Raw genomic sequence first — 14,690 nt, forward strand, 5'->3', positions numbered from 1 at the left:
AGTTGTAAACATATCAAATATCTGTAACCCTCCATTAAAATGGTGATTTTAGCCCACCTCAAATGTCTTGACTGTAACAATAAAAATCATACAAAAATGTCCTAATTTTAAAGCAATCTGTTGAATTGATATTCAATTTATTGTAGTAAAGAACAATTTTAATTTAGTATTATAAACTATTAAATAATTTTCAATTACCACATTTAATTAAAAAAAAAATATATATATTTCTATGTCTTTCCTTCATTATAAAAAATTATTATTTCTTAAAATTAGGGAACACAAGAAATAATATTATATGGACCATTTATGGTAAGGTAAGAAGACAATAGATAAATAATTATTCATGCTTTTTTTCAATTTTGCAAATAGTGTTTTGACTGCATTCAACATTTTTTAATTAAGTTACATTTTCAACCCTGTTATTTGTTCAAATACTCATTGTGGCATACCTATTATTATTTTTAATCAATTATTTACAATCAATATATAAATGTATTTTTTTTTTTTATGTTTGTTGCTAGTAAATAACAAAAGCACACATTTTAGAATTTTAAAAAGTGTTTTATTTATTTATTTAAATGTCTCAATTTTAATATTAGGGCTGCCAAAATGGCAAGCCTTATAGAAACTGAATTGGACAGAATATGTTGTTTGGCTTTTTTATACCGTATTCATGGAAAAACCACAAAATTGTATGCAAGTGGAAGTGAAATCTATTTCTCGTATTGCTTACGCTGTGGTGTCACTGCTACATAAGATATTTATACAAATTCATTTAGCTGAGGTCTGTGATACTGTTTGTTATTTATCAAACATAATATTTTGTCATTTCTACCAGGTGGCCTTTGCGAGAGCAGTTATTGTTGCATTGCCGTGCTTACAGATTCTGATTAAATATACTTTATATTCTCTACTTCTAAGAGAAACTGCTCTGTCATCTCTGTACTTTTTGGATCATATTTCTGGATCATGGCCTAACCTGGAGAACTCTTCATGGCGAAGTCCTCGTCTTGCAACTCAATCAGCACTTTATTTTTTCCAGTAGAGAGAAATGAGAGAGAAACCGGTGAGTGTGCAGGAAGTGAAATACAGAAATGGATCTATTTATATATATATATATATATATATATATATATATACTGAAGTTGAGCACTGCAGAGTTATGCCAAGAGCATAAAACAGGTGATGAGAGTAACACAAAGGGTCGAATTCACTAAACAACTGTGACACTGTAGCGAGCTGTATTTTAGCGCAAAAAACTACATCTCATTCACTAACCACCCAAAATACAGTTTAACTGACAGTCTTTCCAGGGCAAATCAGCAAATGCTCCTGTGCAAATTTCATTTAGCATGAAATCTTCAGGCGTTTACACTGTTGCCTGATTTGCAGTTCCTGTAGTGAATCAGATACTAAACAATACAAATGCAGTAGCATGTGCAAAAAAACAACACTATCAGCAGATGCAATTCATTCTTAGTGAATTCCCCCCAAAGCATTTTCATCGTGGATGAACTATTTTGTGGGGATCAAGCATCTAAGGGCATATAAAAACTCCTACAGTTACTGCAACTAAAAAGCCACAAATGGTACAGCATCAACAAGCATCTTTAGACATTAATACAATGTTCCACTGCAAAACATGGTTTGAAACATTAAGCCACTTTCACGTGTTTCAGCAAGGGGACTAAACCTATGAAACACAGATCAGTTCTTCTTTTGGGCTGTTTCTTTAAATAGAAACTCACACCTGCCGTCTTATGAATTCTAATGAATGGACTGTTACTGACACCATCTTTTGTGCTATGACACATTAAGCAATCTAGTGTGGCATCTGGTTCTGTGCCAGGAAATTACAAACTATGCTTGCTAGCTGCTGAAGTCTCACTTAAAAAAAGAAGAAGAAAAGAAACCTATGCAAAGCAAGTATTGTAATGTACAGGTGAATGTACGTTTGGACGCAGCATATACTTTGCACTCAGAATAACAGAGTGTGTATTCCAATATTTGTGAGTGTGTGTGCGCATAACAACATTCTCTGACCTTCAGAGTTCTGCCGAGAAGCTCCATCTTTCATTCTAAAAGCGTGTTTTGCTTTGTTCCGCTCTGTGAAGCTCAAGCTCTTGGTCACTTTGCTTGGACTCTCTTTGACTCCATCCTCTGGTTTGGGGGTCTTGGCTTCCTTCCCCCCGGTGCTCTTAGAGGGACTGCCTTTCTCTTTCAAGCTGGGCTTACGACTGCACAGCAGACACAATGAAGCACAAAAGACAAACAAAAAAAGCAAAGGAAACAGACAAATCATCCTGAGCCCACACTATTTTTCCAGTGTGGGGACAGAAACCATCCAGTGCTAAAAAGAAAATACTCAGTAAATTATATTAATGACCATACACTGCAAAAAAAGTAATTTTGTATGTCTAGCACTCTAGCATTGAAATTTATAATTAATATTTTTTTGTAAGATTTATGCATTAAACAATAAAAAAATAAAATAAATTGGTGCTAATTAAAAAAAAACTTAATTCAGGACATTCTCCACTGTATATAAATCTATACCTTTTTTAAAATTATATTATTATACAGAAATATATATGTATTTGTTTTTGCTTGACAATTTATGTCACTAAATGTGAGTCCATTCTGCACATCAGTACAAGTCTATCACCCAGTACAAAATAAATAAACAAACAAATAAATACATTACAAAAATACATAAAAATGAACTAAAACTAAGTGCAGATGGATTTCATCAAAAACAAATGGTTAAACAGCTAAAAGAATTTTTACTAGAAAACGTATTACTGTTTACTGATCTATTATTTTCATAATTATTCTTGTTTGCACGTTACAGCTTATAGAAATTATTAAAAGAACAGCACAGTTACATATTTACTGATATCTAAATGTTGCTATAGAAATGTTCAGCTGAAGCCACCAAAAAGAAAACACTGAAATGTAATAAATAATCAAATAATTGCTTAAAAATACAGTTCCGTACATTTCTAAAATGACTGAAACGTGTAACCTGTAAGCAATTTCACAACTGTACATTAAAACTTATTTTAATTTCTTAGCAAACACTGAATGTATCGTTTCTGCATTCTTCTATTTTAATAAAGATCAGACTTACATGGGCAAAGATATGGATAATGATGCTTCTCAGTCATGCAATGCAATCCACGACTTCTGGATGCAACAGCAGACCCACATGCTGCCACAGCGGAAACTTTTGAACAACAAAGCAATGAAACACATGCATGTTGTCGGGCATGCTGAAAAAATACACAACTGTTATATTAAACACCTTTTAAAAAACAGCCAAATGAATAAATGAGAGACCCCAATACAACACAAGGCAGCTTGCAGAGGAGGATGGTCTTGTGGGATTGAGGTAAAAAGCCATGGGAAGTGCTTCCAGGTGCTAAGTGGGAAAGTTGATCCGCAGGCAAAACTCTCTCACAAAGCTAAACAAATGTCTGCTTCTCTGGTTCGAACAAGACAACATTTTTAGATGCTGGAGAGCAGAACATTTCTCAGCCCACCTGAGCTGACGAGAGATTAAAATACTTCAACACCGATACGAATGTGCACTATGCTGTATGTCTCAAAAAATGTTGAAATATTTCACTTGAGCTGATGATGGTACACACTGATGGAATACATTTAGAAATAGGGGGGAAATCAAAGTCAGGAAGGAAAGAGACAAATTCAAATGCTGGAGAGAGAGAGAGATCTGAGCGTGCAGACGTTAGTATCTATATGCAACGGTACCTATTGCTTCTCGGGCAGCACCCACACAGGGTGTCTTTGTGTGAAATCTCACTACTGCGAATGTGGTTGGAGTGGGTCATGAGAGAGAAAAGATTATACAAGCAGCGGTCAAAAATGGTTTAGGCCATGTCCAAGTGTGGGACCTAAAATCAGAGGTATTTCCCCCCCTAAACCCCCCCAAAAAAGCCAACAGAGTTGGAGCTAGGTGTTGTTACACTGAATGAAATGAACTGAATGAGTCATAGGTTGCACTTGATTTTACAGGATTGCAATAGCAGGTCTTTTACAGAGCAGAACACCAAAGTGTGATTGTTTTCTTTAATGAGATGTCCGTTCCTTTAAACTGCATTGATTATGTTGTGCCAGTTTATCTCCCTGTAAATACCACTTGAAGATACTGTAGTATAAAGTGCAACCAGGTTGTCTTTGAATAACATTTGTAATTTCAAATGATTGCAAATACAGCAATACGGGCTGTTTTCTCATTTGAAGAACAATGATGGTGATCTGAAACTACGATTCTCTATATGTCTGAATGAGTTTTTGAGTGACGTGATTTGGGAATAGTCAAGTTTCTATGGAAAAATCCAGGACAACAAACCTTGGAGTCACTTCTAGCTGTGAGTCCTTCCTTTAGAAAGAGAGAAGCAATAAAGACATGAGATTAAAGCAGGCAACACCACAAACAAACATTTTAAACAGGAATAACATTCACAAATACAGTGAAGTCCAAAAGGCAGAGAGATTTAATGAAAATTCTGCCTTTCTTTTTTTCTTTTTTTCCATTCTTTTCTAATATATTTTTATTATTATATTATCAGCATAACAATTTGAGTGAAAATGATTAGCATTTCAGCTGCATAAACTACAAGTTTGTGTAAAGCCTTGTGTTCTCAAGCATGATGTGATATAAAGAGCACTGGAGGCAAAAAAACATCTGACCATGTGTACAAAGAGTCACATAATCAATCACTTTGATTAATGAGCTAGAAATAGTGCTGAATCTGAAGAATTTCTTCTGCATTAAGTCATTAACTTTTCTTTGTTGCACAAGATTTAAAACATTTGATTATTTACAGATTTTCAATGTGGTCTCAGACTTTAGACCCCTCTTAGATATGATAATTCTAATATTATTTACAATGATATTTTAATATTTCAAATGCTCTTTAGTAAAATTACCAGACCTGAAACCAGATTTTCCCTTCAGGCTTCTTAATATGTCAAGCTGATTTACAGGAGGGATGAGTCTTTAGGTAGAGGCAGAACAGAGAAAAGACTTTTAAAATATAAAAAAACACTATTGAGAATTAATATAAATAGAAAAACAGCATACAAACAAACAAACAAGAAATGGGTCATTAAAATACAGTATCTACAGTTACAGTGGTCTACAAGATGACTGACTACCTGTACATTGGGACCGACACAGTCTGCTCATAAAAGTCCCATGTGGACAGCAGGTCTGTCCGGGAAAGATTTGTGGCATAAAATCTCCAAGCGGCCTGATGTGGGGAAAAAATAATTGAAATTAACTTCTAAGGTAGCAAATGACTTCCATAGTAATACATAACTGTGTGCAGTAACCACCAACATTTCAAGCCATCTAAATCAAAGAAAACCTGATGAGAGTGAAAGTTGAAAGATGGTACTCAATATATCTTTTTTTAACATAGCAAAGTCAACATCAACTAAATATGGTATTAGTAGTCCAACTGTATTATATTAGTAAGCACATTTATAGACACCAGAAAGGCCTACAAATGCTGATTTACTCAAAATGTGTGTGGTGTGAATTACACTAGAGTTACAGGTCTGACCTGGATAAGAGCTGCAGCAGGGTTGCGACGCTTCTCAAAATGCTTCTGTCTGTGCTGCTCTTGAACCTTTAGAGCAAATCCTGAGCCCAGGATACCCTGCAACAGAGAAAACAGTGCAGCAATACAACGGTTTGTGAGCCATGACTGAAGTCAGGCACTAGAGATGCTCAACACATCATTTTGGTTTAAACTCACCGCAGGAAGAGCAAAAAAAGCTACACCGATCAAACTGAACATGGCAGCAATTAGACGCCCATTCCATGTGACAGGATACTTGTCCCCATAACCGATAGTTGTAAGAGTGATCTAGAGAACAGAAATGATTTTGCTTAACAATGGCATAGCTTATGTGTATATACTAATAATATATTCTAGTAAGGCTCTAGGATGGTCATGTAGAGGTTATAAGTTCAATCCCATGTTGGGATCCTGTTGTGTCCTTGAGCCCAGTTTATGGAGTAATGTCCACAATTAGTTTACTCTAAGTTACTCTGGAGTGAAAAGATCTGCCAAAGGAGCCTAAGAGGAGCTGCCAGTTCTTTTAGGGCACTGGTCCATTTGTGAAATGGATCTTTGAGCAGCGTCTTGTTTCACTATGTCGTATCTTCTCATTTTATCTGATTAGATGGAGGAAGCAGACACTGTGGGCTTGGATGAAGCTGTAGCACTTACCAGCCCCCACCAGAGGGCGTCAGCATAGGTCTCGAACATCTCTGCATTGTCATCCTTCTCCACTGAGTACACCAAGAAAGATGCCAGGATAAGACAAAGGAATCCAATATACCACGCCGTAATGAGTTCCTACATTTAGGGATTCAAAAATGTTAGTTACATCAAGAACATGTGATGCATTTCTTACTTAAAATAAAACATGCTAACTGCATGCAATGCCATATAAAGATTATTTTTCAAACTGCTCCATGGATGCCTAAATCAAAAAGAATTAACCTGTGCCTTTTAGTCCACATCTTTTACTTTGAGACCAGAAGTTTGGGGCTAGTAAGATTTTTAAATGTTTTTGAAAAAAGTCTTCAGTGCTCAGCATAGCAGCATTAATAATCAGTAAAAACAGTAATATTGTGAAATACTATTACAATTGGAAAAATAAATAGCTTTCTATTTGAATATATTTGAAATGTAATTCATTCCTGTAATGGCGGATTCCTGGAATAAATAAATTACTCCAGTCTTCACGTCACATGATTCTACAGAAATCATTCTAATATGCTGATTTGATGGTCAAGAAACTTATTTTATTATATCAAAGTTAAAACAGCTGTGCTGCATAATATTTCGTAGAAACTGTGATACATTTTCAGGATTCTTTAATGAAAGAAAAGTTTAAAAGACAGCATTTACTTAAGTAATATTTTGTAACATATACTAGACTACATTTTGCAAAATAAAATGCTCTCTAAAATATATAAATAATGTCCTGTTACACAATACAATCTTTCACCGACCATCAATAGCAAGTAGCAAGCTATGGTTATGATGTAAATTAAAAGACTACTTTAAATGGGTTTGTCCAAATCTCTGAACGCAGCAAAGAAATTTGCTTTCAAACATTTCACGGGGTGCTTAAGGCCACTGAATAGTTTTAATAGCTGCAGACTAAACGGAGTGATATCGTTTCTCCAGTAATAGAAACTAATGAATAGTAATGAATTTGCTGCCCACTGACCCAAATGGCAGACTGGTGGAAATATGCTCACTCAGTAACCTACTTAATGTGAACTTTAGCAATCTCGGTGTTCAATTAGTACACATTTACTACCCATTCATCACACAAATCCATATGTAAACATAAATAAACATTGGTCTATACATACAGTATGCGTATTGATAGAAAATCAATACATGAGTTTAACAAATGATCTGGTGTTTAACACTTTGTCCTAACTATCCAGTTTGATACAGTGATTGTTTTGCATTGCACAGTAGGGATGGGCGTATCGATCCGAAGTATCGATATATCGATACTGACGCGAGTATCGAAAGCATCGATACTCAAACAAAAAATATCGATATTAAGGTGCATTTTATTTACCAGTGGTTTTGTTTATTTAACAAAAATAATAATAATCCACACACTTTTCCAAAAAAAAACAAAAAACTTATTGATTATTTCAAAGGGTTACTAATGACACATCATTTGGATATTTTCATGTCTGGGAAAAAAATTGGGATTAAACGGGTTAATGTTCAGTTATGTTGGACAGTTTCTGTAATGTTTGTGAATTTTGTGGTTATCATTATGCAGAAGAGTGGTGTTTGTGCTTAGACTGTGACACTTAGTGACTAATAACTATTCAAATAAACATAAAGTTAAGTGGTTTTCATTACCCATTTTACTCTTAGTAAATTAATAATTTCATAAATTTCATAATTTAAAAATTTAGTGCAGAAGTATCGAATCGGTATCGATATCGACGATACTGCCTTGAAAAATATCGGTATCGTAACGAAAACAAAATAAGGGGTATCGCCCATCCCTATTGCACAGAATTTCTGCTTTCAGTGTGGACAGAAAAATGTACTCTATCATAAGAATAGACATATTACTGGTCACCTTGCTGTGTGCATAAACCACAGATCCCAGGAGCTTCCATGTGCCACCGCGGCGGTCCATTCGCAGCATTCGAAGGATCTGAAGAAACCTCAAACTCCGAATGGCAGAGGTGGCAAAAACATTTCCCTGTGAGCCAGCGGCCAGCACAGACACCGAGGCAAAAAGAACCATGATATCTGCAGAACAAGAGTGTATATTAATTATCAAATGCACTCCCCAAAATGACTGTCATCCTTTAAGACATTAGAAAGGAAATGTTTCTAATTCTCTCTCCCTTCTTCCTCATCCTTCATATAATGCACTCAAGGATGATGACAGTATAATTGGACTTTATATTTCAGCTGAGATGTTGTGAAAATCAAATATTGGACCATATGGACTTTGCAAATAAACTGCAAAAAGTGTTTGGGATCAGTCTCATATTCACTGGCATTATGTATTCTTTTAAATCATGCATTAATGGAGTTCACATTATTCTGCTGTAGCATTGGCATCCAGTCTATCAAGTGCCATAATTCAGAGAGTTTTCTCATTCACTGCCCCAGTAAAAGTTGGCAAAGCAGATTTTATTGTCTCTTGAGCAGAAAGAATAGCGAGAGAGAGAGAGAGAGAGAGAAGAGGAAACATGCATTATAGAAGAAAATCAGAACAGACCAAAAAAACTGAAATGATTTTCTAACCGATGATACAGAAGGGTTTGCGTGCAAATCTCAGCCTTCCTCTCCATCCTCTGTAGCGACAGCAGCAGCCGGCTGCCCAAATCCGCACAATATATTCCACACCAAACACCACGATTGTCACAATTTCCTGGACAGACAGCAGACATATCCACTTACTGACATTTATTTGTGCTGCCTTATATATACAGTCATATAGTTATAATGTAATATAATGCCCAATGATATTAAATAAAAATAATAAATGATCATTCATGTCAAGAACAGAATTGTTTCAAATTTGGTATTTGACAGAAATTCTAAAACTTAGTTGTATAATATAATATAATATAAAAGTCAAATTGTTAACAAATGAGATGAACAAAACGGAACAAATAGATATGAAACTTATTACTATAAAAAGAAAAAAAAAGAAAAAGAAAAAAAGAAATAGTAACAAATCAAAAATACACACATCACACTACGTCCAAGCTCTTTATGTTAAAAGAGCAGTATGTAAGTGCTTGATGGCTACTGTTACACTGACCCAAACAGATCTATAAAGTGTCATGTTCACAGCAATTCACATCACCACTGGATAATGTCCTACTTGTCATGTTCTGTTAGAATGTGGAACAGGATCTACTGTGATCTACAGTGTCTACAATGTGCACACACAAGTGTTTGATATAAAAACCTGACAGCATCACTACCATGTATCAGCTTCTGCCAGTAAATCATGTTAAACGAGGATCGGATACAAACCAGGATGTACAAGGCACTCTCAGAGCTTTTCTTGTATTCTTTGATCGTTGCGAACACTGACAGAACCAGACAGGAAAACACCAGCAGAAACCTGCAAGACAGGACAGCAGTAAATAAAACCAATAATGGAACGCTGGCTTGCTCTCTCACATGAGATATCAAAGCAACTGAACAAGCTCCAACTGATACAGTAAGTTTCAGTATTAGAAGTTATTCATTGATATAATTTGTTTTGGATAAAGCAGTTGATGCATATTCATGAAGGACATTGAGCTTAGACACTTAATTGGAATTGGGCCCTCTTGGGCCTATCGTTGGCTTTGTGATCTATGAGGAAAAATATTGGCTTGAGAGAGGCAAGAATCCTAGGAGAGTTCCTGACACTCTGCAGATAAATCCCTGAAGAGAGAGAAGGAGAGTGAAGTGAAATTTGACTAAATAGCTGAAAGTCTCATTAGCATAAAACCTCTCTGGGCCTCACACCCATGTACAATGAGAGAGAGAGAAAAAAACAATCACAGATAAAAACATTGACATAAAACTTTGGGGGGAACCAGAAATATTCTGAACTGACATCCAAAGCTACCTGGAGACTTCCAAAACATTTTCCTGCAGTGGTTTTGCCCCGATTCACACCATTAGAGAGGCAACAAACAATGATTTGCGAGATGTGGCGCTGTGTGATAAAGTTAAATGTCAGGGAATCTCGACCATCACACAATCAATGAACGCACTCAAATAACCGGTGCAATGTCTTCAATGAGTAGAAAAAAATACCTTCAGAGAAGAAAATAAAGGTCCCCGTTTCATTCTATTTTCTCCAAAACAAAAACAAAACCCTATTCACTGTTATTTGATATATAACATACTAATTTTTAAAATACTGCAGATATAGCTGCTGAGAATCCCTGAATTATTTTGAAACATGATTATAATTTGCAGCTCCATCTGAGGTGCACCTACAAATTCTTGCGAATAATATGCTTTGGGGTCAGTAAGATTTTTATTTAACCCTCTACCGCATGGTGTGGCCATATGGCAACATGCTCTTTGTGTTCATTTCCTTGCCACTGTCTCTTTAAGAGAACATTCTCGTTTTTTTTGTTGGAAAGAGAAGACCTTAGTTTAGCCAATGATGTGCTTTGGTTAAGTCACATGACATGCAGTTTTTTTCTGTGGCGAGATTTCTGACAGACTGCCGTCTCTTGTCGGTAGTTGCTGAAAGCAAACTAAAACGTCAGTAACCAACAAGAACCAGTCCGTGTCACTTCCACAAAAAAATCGGAATTCTATAGGTCTATCATAATGCGTGCGGTAGAGGGTTAAAGTTTGGCGTCATTCTTCTTTTAAACGGTAGTGTACATGTTCTTGTGTTGTTTGCATTCCTTTTTGTTCATTTTAGTTGACATTTGTTTCAAATTTAATCTTTTAACAAAACTATTTATCTTTTTTTTTATACCATTGCAGTGGACAGTTTCACTTTACAAAGACAATATTTAGTCATTGGCCCGGAGTCTATGTGAATCTGCATTTTTGGACTTAAGCCCTGTGAGAGTAATAAATTAGGCAGGATTCCAGACTTCTTCATTATGCAAGGTATTAATATTATATGCCATAACAGAAACTAATCTGCTAATTTGGAACAATCTAACAGAAGGAGAGCAGTAAAACAGACTGGTCCTAAAGGGAATGAGGCCAGAGGTGAATAAATGAAGGCTGCATTAATAAAGGTGGGAAACCGAGGATTAGAAAGTCAATGGTAAGTCAATCAGCTCAAACGAGAATCCTCACAGGAATTCTAATCTTTACTCATTACGCATGGACAAAAAATGCTGAGTCGTGCAGAACCAGTGACATCAGACACCTGACAACACATCACATTATGAGAAATGATTGCTCACCTTCCTGCTCTCAGATGGTTTGGACTTGTAGTGGCCATGTAGTGGCTTCAGAGGATAAGGAAGTCATTTATTACAAACTTGACATTAATACAGCTACACTGGAGTTTTATACTTCACTGATGCTGATGATTGCTGACATGCAAACCTCTAGGATCTGAATGTACTGCCTTCAGGTAAGGGGCTTTACAAACTTTGTGCTTTGAAAGTGCGACCCAAGAAAATCTAATAAGATTTTCACAAACAGACAAACTGACCACAGAGGCATCAAGCACAAGCAAAACTGCAATTACTTCAGCAACAATATAGCATTTTGACACTCATTATTTGTAATACTGCTGAATATCTGAACATCAAATGTAAAAAAACTACAGTACAAACCAGTTACATAAACACAAAAACAAATAGTCATCATTAAGCCCTTTTGTCTTTGTCAGGCTGGTTATTGCTCTTGATGTTGGCACCAGCCACAGACTAATCTGGAAATTGTAAGGCGGAGTATACAATACGGGCCTGTCAAACAAAGAGACAACAAGGACACATTCTTTGAGTCTGCAGTGAATAAGGTAATAGAGAAATCGATTTGCCTCATTCACCCCATTAGTACAATTCTCTCAAAACGAGACTCTCCAGACTGAACCAAGCACATATACAATGATTTGTTATTAGGTGACATTAAATCGGAATTCACATTAAATAACAATTAAGTAATGTCTTAAAAGTTTACAATACCGTTCAAAATTTTGGGGTTGGAAAGATTTTTTTTAATGTTATCGAAAGAAGTCTCTTATGCTCACAAAGGTTGCGTTTATTTCATTAAAAATACAGTAAAAATTATATGTCTTCATCAATGTCACATAATCCTTCCGAAATAATTCTAATATGTTGATTTGGTGCACAAAACCACTTATTATTAGTATTTTTTTTTAAATAAAACATTCATTTGAAATTGTCTTTAAGATCACTAATGTCTTTACTGTCACTTTTGATCTTTTTTTTTAATTCATATTAATTTTTTATAATCTTATTGACCCCAATTTTTTGAGTTGTGAGTGTATATTGTTGTGTATTACATAATAGAATATTATATTCTTGCCCTTTTGATTGCATTAGCTACCAACAACTGACTAGCAGCAAAATGAAGTTGCATATACAATAAGGCACAAATACTCACTCGCATATCAAAGCATTCACCACTTCTAAATATCTCCTTGTACCCCTTTCCTCAAGCTTGAGAAATAAAGGCTTAGCTGAGTCTGTACAGAATGCAAAGTGCTATCTTTGCATTTAATGCTTGTGAAAGAGAGAGAAAAAAACACTTAAAGAGGCCAAAGTCAGCACACTGCACTGCACTCTGTGTGTTTGTGTGTGTGTGTGTGTGTGCACGCACACTAGACAGAGTAAAATAAGAATGGTGACTGTATAAATAATGTATCTTCAGAACTCACATTCATGTCTCAGGTTGAAGTGGGAGTCTTCTATGAGGGTTGCATGACCAGCAGAGCGGACAAAGACATTTACAGCCACTCAGAATGATACAGAATGATACAGCCACGATACAGTCCGAGGTTATGATGCTGCATTATGACAGATTGGTTTATAGGCGTCATAAAAGATGAATGGATCTCAAAGACATTTGAGGTAATGGAGCTCTAAAAGGCTACAGAATAAGTGATGCTGTATACGCCTTGCTTTAAGATTCAACCACAGGACCAATTTCATCTCTACAACCAAAAAATACAGAGGTTTGTAAGTGTCATAATTTGAAACAAATCCTATAGGATATTTAGAAATATAGGATCTATAGGAATATCATGTACCTGAAGGACATCAAAAAGAATTTTAAAGAAAATCTTTATAACTCCTACTGAACGGTCTAAACTGTTTAAGCTCCCTACCCAAACAGAAAAAAAACATTATTTAGTTATAATGATTACACAATATCAGGCTCAAAAAGTAATAAATAACATGCAAGAACTTCAGTTTATCCTACAGGATCTTATTTGATTCTCTTTAAATTCCTATTAGAATCCTTGAGGACAGGTTCCAAATTACTACAGAAATTTTCATCTGTAAAGAGTTTTGATTAGGGACAGCTCAGCAAGATAATGATGGAGAAATATAATACAGGCCAGTGGGAAATAAAATTAAGCCTCATAAGGATTCACAGTAGTTCATAACTTGTATTATTTGGACAGAAGAAAAAAGGTAGGTAGGCTAGTCTTTGTCAGAAGCATTTCATCAGTAGCCTACTGCTCATATTTTGTTAGCAAACAGTACAGTGATTTACTTTCCACGGATGAATCGTATCTACAGTAGGCTAACCCTACTACATTAATGTACCATGGTACAGTATTTACAATAAACGCTACATGTCCAATAATCGTAGTAGTACTTGGTACTTCCGTTTTGTGTATTGTTTTGATACTCATGGTTGGAAACTTGGGCCAAATACGGGAAATACGTCATATAAGTGTTCAAGTGGCCAAGTGCAAAGACCGCAAGTGTGTGTATTTGGACAAGCAAGTGATGTCCGGTTCGCGAACGAATCGTTCGATTTAACCGGTTCTTCTTAGTGAACCGGTTGAACAAGTTCACCAAATCGGACTGAATCTTTTGAAACGGTTCGCGTCTCCAGTAAACATTAATCTACAAATTACTTAAGTTATTAACTTTTTTTACGTGGCTGACACTCCCTCTGAGTCTAAATAAACCAATATCCCGGAGTAATTCATTTACTGAAACAGTACACTGTCTGAACTGCTGTGAAGAGAGAACTGAAGATGAACACGAGCAGAGCAGCAAGTGTGCAGCCAGCAGTGTTGCCAATTTCTTCTTCTTCTTTGGAATTTTTTGGCGTATTCCGCACCATAGGCACATACCGCCACCAACTGTTTCTAATCATACATGGATGATAGTCCCGCCTCTATTCATATTTTATTATTATGATTTTTTTTTTTAATTGTTAATTTTATTTCGGGCTCACCCAAGCTGTATTTCTGGCTGCTGTGTGTTCAGCTCCCATGCCAAAAAACCCAGCTTGTCATGTTCGATTATGGCGCATCCTCTTCTTCTTCTTTATGATGTATCCTCTCGCGTGGCCTCCTGGGATAGAAAAGTATCCATCGACGAGCACTCAAGAAGCTGGGCAGAAGCAGTAGGACATCCGGGAACTTCTCGACTACTCTTTTATGAATACTGAGGT

The 14,690-nt window shown here is 35.9% G+C and overlaps 1 protein-coding gene across 1 annotated transcript in view; it reads right to left on the minus strand.

The window, feature by feature from the left end:
• The window catches only part of LOC107668096 (potassium voltage-gated channel subfamily KQT member 2-like), a 32,509-nt gene that overhangs the window by 10,598 nt on the left and 7,221 nt on the right, over positions 1–14,690 (minus strand). Inside the window, exons 2-11 of the mRNA XM_016459885.1 lie at positions 9,588–9,678; positions 8,847–8,973; positions 8,167–8,342; positions 6,267–6,395; positions 5,790–5,900; positions 5,595–5,690; positions 5,185–5,279; positions 4,962–5,024; positions 4,376–4,405; positions 2,047–2,240 (exon numbers count right to left, since the gene is read on the minus strand). Coding sequence (XP_016315371.1) covers positions 2,047–2,240; positions 4,376–4,405; positions 4,962–5,024; positions 5,185–5,279; positions 5,595–5,690; positions 5,790–5,900; positions 6,267–6,395; positions 8,167–8,342; positions 8,847–8,973; positions 9,588–9,678 — 1,112 coding nt within the window. The remainder of the gene's footprint in view (positions 1–2,046; positions 2,241–4,375; positions 4,406–4,961; positions 5,025–5,184; positions 5,280–5,594; positions 5,691–5,789; positions 5,901–6,266; positions 6,396–8,166; positions 8,343–8,846; positions 8,974–9,587; positions 9,679–14,690) is intronic.

The sequence above is a fragment of the Sinocyclocheilus anshuiensis genome, unplaced genomic scaffold, assembly GCF_001515605.1.
Source record: "Sinocyclocheilus anshuiensis isolate Anshui unplaced genomic scaffold, SAMN03320099.WGS_v1.1 scaffold1024, whole genome shotgun sequence".
In the NCBI taxonomy this organism is placed as follows: Eukaryota; Metazoa; Chordata; class Actinopteri; order Cypriniformes; family Cyprinidae; genus Sinocyclocheilus; species Sinocyclocheilus anshuiensis.